Below are 16,363 nucleotides of genomic sequence, written 5' to 3' on the forward strand. Positions count from 1 at the left end.
AGTCTGTGTTTCGTGTAGCAAGCTCCCTTCTGCCGTGTCATTATTAAAGGATCCTGGGCCCAACTGGAAACCGGTGAGTTTGTCATCGTTTTCTCATCACAGCGAGCCAGAATTGCTTTGTTATATCTATTATTGCATGTAAAGCACTATAAACTTCTATGAGAATTTTAAGGGGAATTTCACTCACTTCGTTTTATCCATTATTTTGTTATATCCCGTTTCATTATAACGAGGTTTGACTGTATTTGGTTTCAAAAAGAAGGTCTAGAATAAAAATCAATTTTCTTATTAGAGTTGCAACATTAAATTTTTTCTTAATTGAATTGCTTTCTCCAGTCCTCCTAGGAGCATAAAGAAAGAATTCCATATCCCACAAAAACTAATACACTACAAGCCTGTACGAGCAAATGAACTTTAGATAATTTAGGAGTAAATTCGTAAACAGGAATCTACTGCACAAACTGTACAAGTTTGATTGACATATCATTGGGATTGATGAAAATGATGTTCCTCTTGAAAACATCATTTTAAAATCAAACACGGTCAAAGAACTAGAAGCAACTACAACAGTGCGGAAGATTCAAGTACTATGCAACATAAATAAAAGCAATGTTACCGGAGAGGTCTTCTGTCTCAACCATATTCTTGAGCACATCATCCAATGAATTGGTCATCTGGCACACCACAAAGAAGTTTCGCAGGTACTCTTCTACAAAATTAAACAAAAGAAACAAAAATCAGGACAACAAATATTTGAAAAAGAAACCTCAATATACCTATTTTGTCATTTAGCTCTCCATATAGGCATAACAACCATAAACCAGCACGAAATAGTGCAGTACTAGACACAAGCACAAGAGCTGCAATGTTGAATGAACCTAAATTGCCATCTTAGTGCATTTTTGTACTATTTATTCAAATTTTATCGTACAAACATTCCAAAATTGAACTAACACTTCACTACCAACATCATTGTTACTGGCCACTAATAATAAATCAGTTTTTGGTGCAGCACGGAGTCAGAGAATGAACATGCAAGTGCTGCCAAAAACATGATAATCTATAATTCTGACCCCCAAATTCCATCACAAAAATTTCAAAAAAAGAAGAAAGAAACAAAAAGAAAAGCAAACAGTTTGCAAGGAAGAATATATGTGAAGGATTAGTTTATTAAAATATCACTCCCAGCTCAATATTCATGCAATCAGGGGTTCCAGGACTGTCCAAAGTCATTTTGGCGCAATTTCTGGAACAGGTCAAAATGCGTTTTGGAGCAGTTCGGAGCAGACAAAATAGCGTTTTGGAGCAGCTTGGAGCAGACTAAATTTAATTTTGGAGCAATTTGGAGCAGATAAAATTTCAATTTGAAGTAGTTTGGAGCAGGCCAATGTGAATTTTGGTGGAATAATGGAATAAGGCAATGCACTTCTAAACCAGGATGAAACACAGAATAAACTAACAGGAAGCTCGTAGTGGAAGCGCACTTCGCAGCTATAGCGTCTTAGAATATAGAAGAGTGGGTCGAGCAGCGGTCGGCGGATGCTTTCCTGTAAATCCGGAAACATCGGTTGCACAACGATCAAACTATATATTTCCGTGCCTATGCTCATGACGATAGCGGAAAATATTCTCAAATTATGTGGTCCAATCGACGCTGTAACATAATTTCTGTGTCACCATATGCCACCGCAGACCAAGAGAGCCACAGTCAGCACTGGGCAGGTATAATGTAAAACTATTCCAATCTGTTTTTGTTGCGATAGCAATTGTATGGACACTCCAGGCACATTTCTGGCGTTGCCATGATGTTCCAAACAAAGTCCAGGAGCGATAACATCATCACCGCGCGCTATATACTGTATGTGCGAGTGAAAGCGGGGACGAAGCACGCCGTCTCCCATCGCGCGCAAGGCACCGGGGAGAAGGGCCGCGTATGGCACGGTCGCACGGGCCATATCTTGAAAGTGATCTGCGATAGGGACATAATGCGAGTGCAGATAGCTTCGTGTGCGCTGTTTTTCGCCGCTTAGTTCGCGTTGAAGCGAGGCAGCACAAAGGTGAATTTGCTCGCTGCTGCTGCCGCACTTGCTCACTCCAGCGTTTTCCCAGCGATTTTCTGTGGTATAATCAAGTCAGATGTGTACATGTTTGCTTGCGCACACATGACACCATGCTTGTTAATTTAGTGAGTGAACACATGTTTACAAGTTTATACAGCCAATAAAACTACTATTCTTGCTTCTTATAGCTGTCTACTAATTTCACAATCGATGCTTCGCCTTTCGGGCGATACGGCGATGTTTTATTCTAAATTCGCCATTACCCCTTCGTGACAGGTCAAAATGGCTCATGCCTCGCCCATATGGGCATAAAAACAGATTGGAATGGTTTTATGTTATACCGGCCTTGGGGACACGGACGCCCGCCCGCTTCTAGTTTTAGTTCGCTCTCAGCCTACTTTTTGTTGTTTTTCACCTCAGCTAGGGAGCACTGCGCCACTCGGCCAACTAAACCGTATTCTAGTACACTCTAAACACCATAGAGTTAGTATACTAACTCTAGAGGAAAAGCTGGTCGAAAAAAGTGGGAACCGCATAGGTGCCACCATGTTGCTACGACTCATTTTTGTCTAAGCGCTGAAATACAGCCTTCATTTTTGTAGCACTAAAGATATTCAACATACAGTATAGACCACTTATAACATGACCGCTTATAGTGCAGGACCGGATATAGTGCGGTCTTTTCAGACTCCTGTTAATTTTCCCATAGCACTCTATGTATACACGTATCGCTTATAGTGCAGTTGCGGGAAACGAAATACCGGTTACAGTGTGGCTGCCTGGGAGTACGGAAGTCAGCGGAGACGGCGAACGCTCCCCTCAAACGGGCACCCAAAGGAGTGCTCAAAGAAGAAAGAGAGACGAAGTGGAGGAGAAGGGCACGCGGTGCGAACGAACAGCCAGTGAGGCTGAAACCAGAATCTTGAGTGCGAGTCGTGCATATGAGTGCATATGAGTGCATATCAAGGCACGCATAGCAAGCAAGCGCCACGAAACTGCTAACGCCGGCCAATACTCGCTTCACGATAACGGCAGTAAACAAAACTTCAGGGAGCGGGCGGCGCCGGCACATCACGGCGAAGGGTGCACGCGGAGACCGTGGAATGTGAGGGAGGAGGGCGGCAGGGAAGCGGATTTCGCCTCGGCAACTCCGCCGTTTCGGTGGCTCCCCTCGACCTCCCTCGTAGCTCCCTCACTTTCGACTGTCACCGTACGCGCCCGCCGCCGTCAGGGGCCACCGCTCCAACAAGCCCGGCGCCAGCTCCCCAAAGTTTTGTTTTCAGCCGTTACCGGGAAGCGGGCGTTTGCCGGAGTGGGCAGTTTCGTTGGCCAGCCTGGGACAGCGCCGCTGCTTCCCTCTGCGCCGTAGCCGCAGTGTGCAAGGTCAACACGTGACTAGAAAATAGAGGAAGCATAAAGGAGAAAGAAGGGTTCACTGCCATTTTCTACGCCTGGCTACGGTAACGTGGCTGAGACGTCGGCACGTACACGCATGTTCCGGCGCAACACAGAATCGGCGACCTTGCCATTTGAGAGAGGGTGAAATTTCCGCTGTGTTTTTTTTTTCGTTCGCGCGCGACATTGAGGGGTCTCTCCTAAGCCTTTACTCTATGGCGGTGCCGGAGCAATGCCGGTCAGAGGCGCCGCCACGTGATTTGGTTCGAATTAACGGGATTCGACTGTAAATTGAATGCAAACGTTCTAGCCGCATTCCTCGACTGTCGCATACGCGTGGCAGTTCGGTGCACATGTTTTGCATATGTGCGGGCCTTGAAAATTGTTGCTTTGGTTATAATGCGGTACCGCTTATAGTGCGGATATTCGCGACACCGGCGACATACGTTATAAGCGATCTACACTGTATTATGCAAAAGCAAGTACTTAAACGTAGCACGTAGGCATGGATGACGCTTGAAGTTCATTCCGTACATTTTTCAGACAGATCGGATGGCTATTTAGAAAATTTCGATGTAAAATTTACAGTGTCTAAAAGGTTGCGTTTGCAGGCGCCTTAACTAGATGGCGCTAATACTGGCGTAGGCTTGAAACGCGTTGATCGCGTGCCTCGTCTGAATCGCATTCGCTGTCTGCGCTTGCGTGCCTGCATAGGGTAGCAACATGGCAGCGCCCTTGCGGTTCCCGGTTTCAACACATGGGCGCCATGGGCAGCTTTTCCTCTAGAGTTGGTTATAGTAATTTTATGCTAAACACAGCCACCCTAGCCATTCCGACAGCAGCGAGAACAGCCGGCAGTGTCCGTGCGCACCTGCCACTTCCTGGAAGCGCTGAGAAATCCTGTGTTATAAACGCGAAAATGACGAGAAACTCTGCAGGAGCTGCCGTCACGCAGTGTGCGTAACGCAAATGACTGAACTCTTCTTCGGAGAACGAATCCGCTCACTGTTCACGGCCACTGCCGAAGCCGTTCTGGCGCAGCGTGGCACAATTTCGGTCAATTTTTTGCGTTTGGCGCAGTTTGGCACAGAAATGTGCGTCTCTATCGAAAATGCGCAATTGGCGCAGGAGTCCCACCCCTGTGCAATACAGCTGAATAAAGAGGTGATAATTCAGCACCTTATGATAGAACATGGCGGCAAAATAAGCAGGAACACAAGCATATGCATGAAACAAACAGCATTACGACCATCACCTACAGATCATTCTCTATAGCACCCTGCAGTCCCCTGCTGCTTATCAATTTACAGTGGTATCTATCACTATCATCAGTGAAAAGCATGTGTATTACAACTTGTAAGCAGTGTGAACTTTGTTTAAAAGATAACACATTGCAAATGGTGGTTTGCCTTCACTCTCCTTTGCTCATGGCTGCTCTTTACTGCCCGACTATAAGGTTTGTCTGGTGGTACCTCAAGAAGTGCTGAATAACCTGAGACTGATCAAGACTGAGAAGCATCGATTTATGTCACTGACATATACAGTATAGACCACTTATAACGTAACCGCTTATAGTGCAGGACTGGATATAATATGGTCTTTCCAGACTCCCGTTAATTTTCCCAAAGCACTCTACGTATACTCGTATCGTTTATAGTGCAGTTGCGGGACACGAAATACCGGTTACAGTTCGGCTGCCTGGAAGTTCGGCAGTCAACCTAGACGCAAACGCTCCCCTCAAGCCACAAATACCGCATTTACTGGAATATAACGCACACTCTTTTTCAGATAAAACAGGTCCAAAAATTGCATGCGTGTTAGAATCCAGCACGACCCTAAATCTGTGTTACCATATAGCCGTCGGCATTTCAAAATGGCCGCCTCACGCGCGCGTCGAGCCTAGCTACCGTAGCTTCCTCCATGTGCTGCAGTACACGTGCTTAGGCAATAGTCTACCGTATGTCTTCACGTTCTGTGCGTCTGCGCTACCAGCATGAAGTAGCGAGTTCATCATGATGCCGCATTTAAAAGGAATGTGATCATGTGTGCGGAGATGGACGGAAATCGGGCTGCATCATGGGCGTTCGGAGAATCCGAAACTTGCAATCGGGACTGGCGCAAACAGAAGGAGAGGATTTTTGCCAGCATAGCAATGCGGAACGGTTTCAGTAGACTGAAGCAGCTAGGACGTAATCTGCGACGATCCACTTTGGCAATACGATCGACTTAGCCCTATCTTGAAATGCAATGTGCGACGGAGAAAGTCCGCCGCGCGCCGTGTTTTTGCCGCTTATAGGTCGCGTTGAAGCGAGAGGCATGATAGCACGAAGGTCAATTCGCTCGCCGCGCTTCGTCACTCGAGCGTTTCGACAGTTTGTTTCCGCGGTCAACGAGCGAGATTGTTCATGTTTGCTTGTGCCCGCGTGAGACCGTGCTTGTTAATTTATTTAGTAAGCGAATACGGAACGTAGAGCACGGTGACAACAATGGTAGAAATGCGCCTCGAGTGCCCATTATTCCAATAAAATAGTTGTTTTTAGTTATAGTGCGGTACCGCTTCATCATCATCATCATCAGCCTATATTTTATGTCCACTGCAGGACGAAGGCCTCGCCCTGCGATCTCCAATTACCCCTGTCTTGCGCTAGCGTATTCCAACTTGCGCCTGCAAATTTTCTAACTTCATCATCCCATCTGGTTTTCTGCCGACCTCGACTGCGCTTCCCTTCTCTTGGTATCCATTCTATAACCCTAATTGTCCACCGGTTATCCATCCTATGCATTACATGGCCTGTCCAGCTCCATTTCTTCCGCTTAGTGTCAACTAGAATATCGGCTATCCCCGTTTGCTCTCTGATCCACACCGCTCTCTTCCTGTCTCTTAAGGTTAGTCCTAAGATTTTTCGTTCCATCGCTCTTTGTGCGGTCCTTAACTTGTTCTCGAGCTTCTTTGTTAACCTCCAAGTTTCTGCCCCATATGTTAGCACCGGTAGAATGCAATGATTATACACTTTTCTTTTCAACGACAATGGTAAGCTCCCAGTCAGGATTTGGCAATGCCTGCCGTATTCACTCCAACCCAATTTTATTCTTCTGTAAATTTCTTTCTCGTGATCAGGGTCCCCTGTGAATAATTGACCTAGATAAACGTACTCCTTTACAGACTCTAGAGGCTGACTGGCGATCCTGAATTCTTGTTCCCTTGCCAGGCTATTGAAATTATCTTTGTCTTCTGCATATTCATCTTCAACCCAATTCTTACACTTTCTCGATTAAGGTCCTCAATCATTTGTTGTAATTCGTCTCCATTGTTGCTGAATAGGACAATGTCATCTGCAAACCGAAGGTTGCTGAGGTATTCGCCGTTGATCCTCACTCCTAAGCCTTCCCAGTTTAAGAGCTTGAATACTTCTAAGCATGCAGTGAATAGCATTGGAGAGCGGTACCACTTATAGTGCGGATATTCGCGACGCTGGCGACTTACGTTATAAGTGGTCTACACTGTAAACAGAATTTTAGCATGGTGAGTATGTACTGGCGTAGACTTGTAGAGAAATACCGAAAACCTGTCTGGGTGCAGCAGAGTTGGTGGTGGTAGCAACATTTTATGATACTGTGATCAACTATTGCAAATTACAAAAGTTCTTGTGATCCACAACATCTCTCCCAAAGAAAAGCTTCTGTGATGATTATGTTTCTCAAAATTTTTTTCTCAAAAAGTAAACTAGAACACCCATGCATTTCGTCGAACACTTTAAAAATTATTATCTCAAAACTGGTTCAGTCCTGAGAATTCATTCCAAGTGGATACGCCTTGCGAACTCAGTGGCTATAGACTGCAGCAGAACTGATAGTTGGGCGAGTTGGTACATATTCATAGTGAAATATTTAGCGTGCACAATAGACAAGGACACAGTGAAGGGGAAATACCGTTTTGAATACCGGTTGAACCTTTTTAATCTGTTTCTGTATATACTGATGACTCTTGTTGCACATGCTCAGTGCAGATAGCTGGTGTATTCATGTTCTGTTTCTTTCCGAAAATAAACAGTTGCGAGTAAGCGCTCGTGTGTCCCCCTTCACTGTGTCCTTGTCTATTGTGCTCGTTAAATATTTCACTATGAATCAGTGGCTATAATTCGTAGATTGAAAGATGTGCCGTAAAATAACTAATTAAAAAGTTAATTAGCATAATTATGTTAATTATTCAATTAGACGTTTTGATTTTTCATGGAAGTAATGGCCGCCTCATCGAGTAGTTTAGATCAAGGATTATAATTGTGCTATCTGCCCCAGGCAATTTTTAAAAATTTGGTGCAGCTAATATGAAACACCCTGTATATGCACAGACATGTGACACTCAATCATACACACTGCATTCACGTGGCATCCAAAAAGCAAAGTTCCTTTTCAATCAGTGTAATAAAACCTACACTTATACATTATTCTTTTTTTTTTTTTGCATATAATCTTCACCTTGATAATAACCCTCATCCATTGATTATCGCCCTATCTATTGTCCATGTCTGTTAAGTGCTTTTACACGTTCGTAATGCTCTCACTGTTAATCGTTTAAAGTTTCTATCTTCCTGTGAGCCCTTTGTCTTTTCTGAATATTAATAAACACACAAACCACAAGGTGGCTTTCACTTGTACTAAATGAAGCTAAATATATTAAAGCACGTACCCATGAGACAGTCAGGGTTTTCTTTCCATCGCATTCGGATTGACCACTTGGGCGCATTCTCGGGCCGAAGGTCACTGAAATAAATATATGCAAATAAATGATCCCAAAATATAAAACTGGTCAGAAATGTTAACTCCTTAAGCATTTTGGACGAGGTCAGCTCCTCAACAGCACTGATCCCGTTTTCAAAGCAATTTGGACCAACTCAGCCCGTTCACTTCATTTTTATTCAACTACATAGATGGCTGCAGTGGCAGCATTTGAAATCTGCGGTTATTTCACTCCTTTTTGATTCACTACTTAGAGGTCAGCACATTTTCAGCGCCTCAAAGGTCACATTGAGTCAGTCTTGGTGTTCTACAACATAAACGGCAGTATTTTTGTCAGCACTGGAGAGGCCTGCTCATTGCGGTCTTTGTCTTCTATTACATAGAAGGCAAGCTCTTGGTCAGGGCTCAAAGACCGTATTTTTGGAATCGCGCGCATTTTAAGTTTCTTGGCAGATCTCAACGATGGTGTCTGCCACTAAGAGCTCGCACGAGTCATGCATGCAAAAGAAAGCTGCTGCTCGACTCTGACCAGCCTTAGAAGCACTAGAATGCACGAAAAGCTATCTTCAGTCAAGAACTTTGCTTCGAAGAACAGTTGATATTGAAAAAGGGTAAAATGAAGCATTTTTCCGTGTTTCTAACTGTAACGTTTGCAGCAATGACAAGTACATACCGGGTGTTTCAGCGAACACTTTCAAAAATTTTTTAAGTTTGCCTGTGGCAGATAGCACAATTCTAGTTCATGAGCTGGTCTGCTCGAAGAGGAGGACATTACTTGCACAAAAAATTTAAATGCATAATCGACTAATTACCAAAGATGCACTAATTCAGTTTTAAATGAATTACCTTATGATATTGCAATTTACAAATTCTAGCTGTGGAGTTCGCAAGGCGATCCGGATCCACTTGGAACGAATTCTCAGGATGACACCACTTTCGAGATATTAATTCTCAAACTTTGCGGAGAAATGCATTAGCGTTCCAGTTACTTTATTGCTTCAATGCATAAAACGACGTTTTGGTAAGAAAGTAACTGGAACGCCAATGCATTTCTCCGCAAAGTTAGGGAATTAATGTCTCGAAACTGGTGTTACCTTGAGAATTAATTCCAAGTGGATCGCCTTGCGAACTCCATGGCTAGAGTTTTTAAATTGCAATGTGGGCCATAAGGTAAATAGCTAAGAACTTAATTTGATTTCTTTGTTAATTAGTCGATTATGCATTTCAATTTTTTGTGCAAGTAATGTCCTCCTCTTCGAGCAGACCAGCTCATGAACTAGAATTGTGCTATCTGCCATAGGCAACCTTTAAAAGTTTTTGACAGTGTTCGCTGAAACTCCCTGTATATGTTGCATAGTGAAGAGGTAAAATGAGGTTTTAACACTTATATCATGAAACAACTTGGTTGAAAAAAGCTTTAGAAGAGTATTTGACAGAGTGAAGTTCAAAAATAAGCCATATAAGAAAGAAAAAGGGGGGGGGGGGAGGGAGGGGGTCACTTTTCGTCAAAATAATATAATACTTAAGGGGTCAAGAAGCACCTTCACAGTTTCAATGTACTTGCCTGTAGACATCATTATCCACAACTACATCCTCTGGGACTGAGGGCCAGGTAACAGAAAGCTGCAGCTCCCTGAATGTTAAGAAGAAAGATTACTTACATTAAAGGACCTATTGATGCCAGGCTTTGGCAGGTTCAATTCAGCAATACTGCTTTCACTGTCAGCTGCATGCTTAACTCTGAACTACAACACCATTCATTCATGCATTATTAAAGAGGGTTATTTGCCAGAACTACAAACCACAATAAAGGTGTTCTCACATGCACAGTAGCTTAAAAAGTTTCCACAAAAATGCAGTGTAACCTTGCTGATATATTTCTGTTGGATAGAATTTCCCAGTTGATACAGTCCCAGTTGATACAGTCCAAGTGGAGAGCTCTGAAACTACCCTATTTGGGTAATAAATTTTGATCTGGAAAATAAATTTATCTTTTCTTTCTAAATGAGTCAAGGTTTGTTCCACTATAGCCTTTTTGTTCTACATATTGTAACAGTGATGGAGGCGCTCGGGTGTTTCACATAAAGGGGTCTCGAAACCAAGTTGCAGGCTATGATGGAGCAACCATGGCAGATAGCATAAGCACAGGCAATCATATTAATGGCATATTACTACAGTACACTAAACATCAAACTCACAATGCACTGCCAAACACCAAGGCATCACTTTTCTGCACAGCACAGCAAGGCTGCCAGATTGAGGATACTTAGAATTATGGATTTAGGGTACTTTGAATGATAAGAGGCCCTTGAACAGGTTTGGGCATTACAAACAAATAAGTCCAGGGTATGCAATACAGCAGTAGCGCGCACCCAGGATTTCTGCCAGGGGGGGGTTGACAGTTTGCCAATACCATCCAAACAGCACTAATTTCAATTTCTTCACGGGAAATTGTCAAAAAATGCGCTTTTTGCGGGTGTGCAGACGATTGCGCGTCTTACATCTTAGTTGCAGTACTCAAATGCGCAAGGAAAGAAAAAGGGGTTAAACAAAAGGGGGGGTTAGGTCAGCCTCAGGGGGGGGGGGGGGTTACAACCCCCAAATCCCCCCTCGTCGGTGCGCCACTGCAATACAGTCACAATCGTCCACAAATCTGCACTAGCAAACATATATAAAATAGGAGAAATTTTAAATGAAGCTCATATACACTTCTGAGCAAATGATAATTTTTATAATAAACTTAAGGAATGAAACAGTTCACAACTTCACTTGATAGAGCTTGCAACTTTCATTTACTATGCTCTGTCAAAAATGAGGATGATTTCGCAGAATGAACACTTAAACATAACTTTGAACTTTACTTTCGAATGGACACTTTCAGCAGTAAAGTCGAGAACCGATAATTTAGTCTCAATGAAGGTTGCCTAAAAGTCCGAATTATCGGGAGTCCGAAATAACAGGTTCACCAAAAAATAGTCTTATTCCACAAGTAGCCAGAAAAGCTTCTCAATGCATTGCAGTGGACACATACGCTTTCATGCAACCTGGTCGAACTGTATTTCGACCATTGTCAGGCTGTCATTCCAGATAGATGAAAGTACAGTGAGTGCATGCATAAATTCTCCATCTCTTCACATCTTGAACAGAGGTTCATTGCGCTCTGACAACTGAATGACCACAGGTCTCTTCACAACAGTCATTGTCTGGCACTTCCCACACTTTATCACTCTCACTCTGTCAGCACTAACATCAAGGGTTGAGTTGGCACCCTTGAAGGGCGAGTGGTGGTGCCACGAAGCTGTCCAAATAATCAAGCATGTCTTAATTATGGTGCCCAAATAGTTGGTCGGTTACCATATCACTTTCAGTGATTGCTGATTGACTAGCAGAAGTGAAAGTGGCAAAAGGACCAATACCCCTTCCACCAGCATTATTTTTGCATCACATGGCTCGCAACCACACCGAGATGATGCCCATTTATCTGAAAATTACCTCACACCAAAGTAATGAAGGTGTTCAACATGTCAAAGCAATGCCTGGGCTATGACAGATGCCAGAGTGGAGGGAGTCAAATTAGTATTGACCACTTGAGCTTTTCATGCCTATACCTAAGCAACTATACGTAAGTATTTATACCTATAAGTAACCTATACCCATGCAAAGGAGCATTTTTACATTCTGCACCAATTGAAATAAGGCTGCCGTGGCTAGAAATCAAACTTGTGACCTTGTGCTCAGTAGCAGAACACCACAGCTTAGGCAGGTGTCACACATGAGTGAAAGTATTCTCACAAGTAGAATATGACCCCATGCTTGCTACGGCCCGTTCTCCCATATTCAGTATTTTATTTTTAACCTTTACAAAGGTTGTAGGTTTACGACTGAGCTAGAACATTTGCGCACAAAAATTTCAATGCTGGCTGCCAAAATTCAACAGGAGTTCTGAAATATTCATTTGTACATAGGAGGTCCCACATTTAACTTTGGGGCCTCTTCGTCCATATCACTACGTATTTACTTTAACATTAATTATTACTATGTATTTACTGCAACATTAATTTCAAGAAAAAATAATTGAAATTAAACATAAATGTACTGCCCCTTATATACCCTTCAATCAAGACATGTGGGCACCCCTCTCTAAAGTGTTGGCTGTGTCCCTATGAGCGCAGGTGCTCATATATGCTCACAGCAGTCAAGAGGGTATTATGGCAACACCCAGGGAGCTCTTGTTAGAAAGGTCGATAACCCTGGTGTAGCTAGTTTAAAGATAAAGATATTTACCGATCAAAACCAGTCCTAATGCTTACAGAAGCAACAAGAAAGTTTTTCAAGGGTTCGTGTACTTAAATCCATGTTTAGTGCTCTGTGCCCACATTTAAAGTCAGGAGGTGAACAAGGACCCTTATTCAAGTCATAGACACGTTTTTGTAAGAGATAGGAAACAAACCAAAATGCTTACGAGATGGGGTCTTCCAAGGCACCAAATGGCAATTTCCCAAGTTTAAGATTGCCGATGTCGAACCAGTCATCAGTAACATCTAAAGGTAGGTTTCACAAAGTTAGTTTACCACTTCACTGAGATGTAAAAAAAGGGAATGGATTGCAAAGGTAAAACAACTGTTTGCCAAAAGCATGCAGGCCACAGCGTGCATGAATGGAGCCTTTTGGGGCTTGAAGGAAAGCTCCCATGGCAATGGTTCTCAAACTTGATGGAGCAAGATAAAATCCTCCCCTCATTCTCCACGTCTCCTGTATGCTAGATGTACTATACAAGATCACTGTGTGTCCTCAAAAATTCACGTCATGCACACTTGGATTTGATGCTCTTCACAAAGAACACACAGCCTTTGTCAAATCTACGCATGGTTAGAAGTGTCCCTTGGTGGTGCAGCATGTCATCTGCAGCACAGTTGGCATTTCAAAGCAGTGGGTGAACACAACAGTGCTCCTCCTCACCTTTCAGGGCTTCAAGTACACAATGCAAATGCTTTCCACTGAAAATTTAGGTCAGCATTAGCTGTGTATACTATACCCTAGGAACTTTTCCCAAATGCAGTACCTTTATCTCATTGACAAATGTACAAACAAAGAGAATAAAAAATTGCACAACACAGTTAGCTTGCCTTTATACGCTTAAGTTAGGGCCAGTTCCTAGTGAATGCCAGCCTGTCATGTTGAATTCTAAGCAATTTCTAATTACTATTCTACAGACCACTTTCTTAAGGACAGCACTTTAGAGTCACTAAGATGGAATGGGGTTCCAGAAGGAGCAGGGCTTGGCTGCATGTAAACAGCGGGCATCATAACTGCATTTTCCAAACATTTTATGCTTATGTCGTCATTGTGTTAGCAAAAGTATTGCTTTGAGATGCTTGCTATGGATTCTGGTGAGCCTTTCTTGGCAAATTTTGCAGCTTTCTGGTGGATCCAAGCAGCACTTCAAGTTTTTGCCACATAGATGTCATATGAAAGAACTTTATGCGCACAAGACGAGAGCAGAGAAGAGGCTAAGACACACAAGTGCAGACTTACAACAGTGTTTTATTTAAACCAAGCAACCACACATATAGCAAGAATAACATTACCTTGCTTATGTCCAGCTACAGGGCATTTGCATATCTTTAAATCTCGGTGCATGCATGATAGTTGGGACACCCTGTAGATGTGTGTGTGTGTGTGTGTGTGTGTGTGTATATATATATATATATATATATATATATATATATATATATATATATACGCTGAAACATGGCCATTTCTATAGATTGCCGAGTCAGAGTTGAAAGGAATATCATTTTTGACTAGGCAGTTTTATTTCCAAAGCTAGTATCGATTACCAAATAAACAGGACATCTAAGGTGACTGTTTGGGCATGTTGGCAAGACATGAAAGAACTTTATGCGCACAAGACGAGGACAGAGAAGAGGCTAAAACACACGAGCGCAGACTTACAACAGTGTTTTATTTGAAACAAGCAACCATAAATATAGCAAGAACTCTAACACATCACGTGTGCGCTGCCCGCAGAAAATGCCCATCTTTAGCGAAGAAATATAGCTCCTTGCTAGAAAGGGCTATAGACGGTTTTGGCACACAGGCGTCACCAAACCTGCCAATCAATTCCGACAGCATGAAAAACTCCCAATACAGCTTTTTGTTGCTTAATACGTGCTACATAAAAGTGTTTTTCCGAGTGTGAAAGATGCCCACGATTACACACAATATCGCCGTGCGACTGGCTGCTCGAGACACTTTGCGTGTATTCGTGGGCTTCTTTCATGCACGGAAAAACACATTTATGTAGCACGTATTAAGCAACATAAAGCTGTATCGGGAGTCTTTCATGTTGCTCTGCAATTTTCTCATTGACACTTTTTATCTAATTATAATATTTGAGAAGTTGATTATTAATTAAGACTAATTATGTAATTAGGCTGAATGCAAAAATAATCTGAGTATCTCCAAGCAACGGCAAACAAGATTACCTTGGTTCTGTCCAGCTAGGTGGTATTTGCATATTTTAAAATCTTGATGCATGATAGTTGGGACACCCTGTATTTATTTCTGTGCATCACGCGCAGTCTTGGAGCATGAAATATATGCTCTGTATGGGCATAATATCGCATGCTAAGTGATAGTCTATAAATGCTCCACAGCTCAATGATTTGCACCATAAAGTACCTGATTGCACTCAATGATTTTACTGACTAGCTCACACTCAGTCTTGATGAGAGACACTCTTTATTAAAATTTTTAAAGCTTGGATGACCATACAGATGGTATGCTGCTCCATAAGACAATAATGACATAAGAAGCTGTACATAAACACACAAAACATGTATATAATTTACAAAAACACACAAAAATCAAGGTGAATGGCAAATTACAGTTAAGAAAAAGCTTTAGCTCATGGCCAACTCTGATTTCCCCATTAAAATACATGTAAAATGCAGAAATACTCTGATGAAACAAGTGCTCAATAATCTGAATGACACTTGTTGAATTTGAGAGAGAAAGGTAAATTCTAGCAACTATAGGAAGCAGAATCTGCACCAGAAACAGATAGTGCAGTTCTGTAAACTGCATCTGTTAGAGCAACTAAGGGAACAAAATTCTTATACAAATTCACAGCTTACATGAAACTAGTAAAATGCTAAAGAAAGTTTTACAAAAGTGATAATCACAAATTAGTAGTCTATTTGACAGCAGTGTATAATGCATAAATTTAGTCTGCTTTACATGTCTTAATAGATGCAGTTATGGAATTGTGATATCATTACCTATTACTGAGTTACAGAGTTTAAAACTTGGTATGTGAGTATAATTTTGCAAATTTTCAACAATGTTTGTGACAACCTAAAATAAAAATCTGCCTGTTAGAGTCACCAGATTCTAACTTTTCTTTTTTTATATATATAATTGCAACAAACCTTATCAAATTTGGTGCAGTGGGTGCCAAGCAAAACAATTTATCCACTCCCATGTACTTAGAAAAAAAAAAAGCTCCAGAGGTATGGCTTCTTCTTAAAGGGTCCCTAAATCCCTCTGAGCTCAAAACTTTACATAGTGGCAACTATGCACCAGTACATAATGAACTAAAATCTGTAAGGATTTTTTGAACTGAAGCTGTAATAACAAAACAAAGTTACAGGTATTTGATGAACGACTGCACAGCCGCCGCAATTTCTCATTCGCCTTTGCCTACTCTTCCCACGGACGCACTCTCCTCCTTGTCGCATACTCTCACCAACTCCACAGTTACAGGTCGCGTCCACACATCAGAAGAAAGGTTCCTCCACTGCCCGCCTATAAAGGCCCTCCCTAATACGCTGACTCAATAGAAGCTTCACGTAAGGATCAGTGGTGCACAATGGGCAAGCCCACCTTCCTTCTCAGAAGACAGAGCCAGCTCTCATTACATTGGCACTATCGTCTCGCGTCAACCGAACAATCGACGGCTTTTACCCAGATGACATCATGTGCAGGACCCTGCTGGTGCCACGACGCACAAAGAAAGGAGTGGAAAAGTCCAGAGCGGGGCACGGAATCGTTTTTTTTTTTTTTTTTTTTTTTGTGGCTTCACTGCAGCGTGTAACGCTGCCATGTTCGCCAAAGATGATCCTTGCAGTATTTTGTGCATGATGCATGTGTTTATTTAAATCCATTCG

General features: G+C 42.4%; 1 protein-coding gene across 1 annotated transcript in view; it reads right to left on the reverse strand.

Annotated features, from left to right (window-relative positions):
* Positions 1–16,363, reverse strand: part of LOC119462653 (rab3 GTPase-activating protein catalytic subunit) — a 72,828-nt gene that overhangs the window by 18,461 nt on the left and 38,004 nt on the right. Inside the window, exons 9-12 of the mRNA XM_037723969.2 lie at positions 12,655–12,733; positions 9,757–9,825; positions 8,143–8,216; positions 617–709 (exon numbers count right to left, since the gene is read on the reverse strand). Coding sequence (XP_037579897.1) covers positions 617–709; positions 8,143–8,216; positions 9,757–9,825; positions 12,655–12,733 — 315 coding nt within the window. The remainder of the gene's footprint in view (positions 1–616; positions 710–8,142; positions 8,217–9,756; positions 9,826–12,654; positions 12,734–16,363) is intronic.

The sequence above is a fragment of the Dermacentor silvarum genome, chromosome 1 (assembly GCF_013339745.2).
Source record: "Dermacentor silvarum isolate Dsil-2018 chromosome 1, BIME_Dsil_1.4, whole genome shotgun sequence".
Lineage (NCBI taxonomy): Eukaryota > Metazoa > Arthropoda > Arachnida > Ixodida > Ixodidae > Dermacentor > Dermacentor silvarum.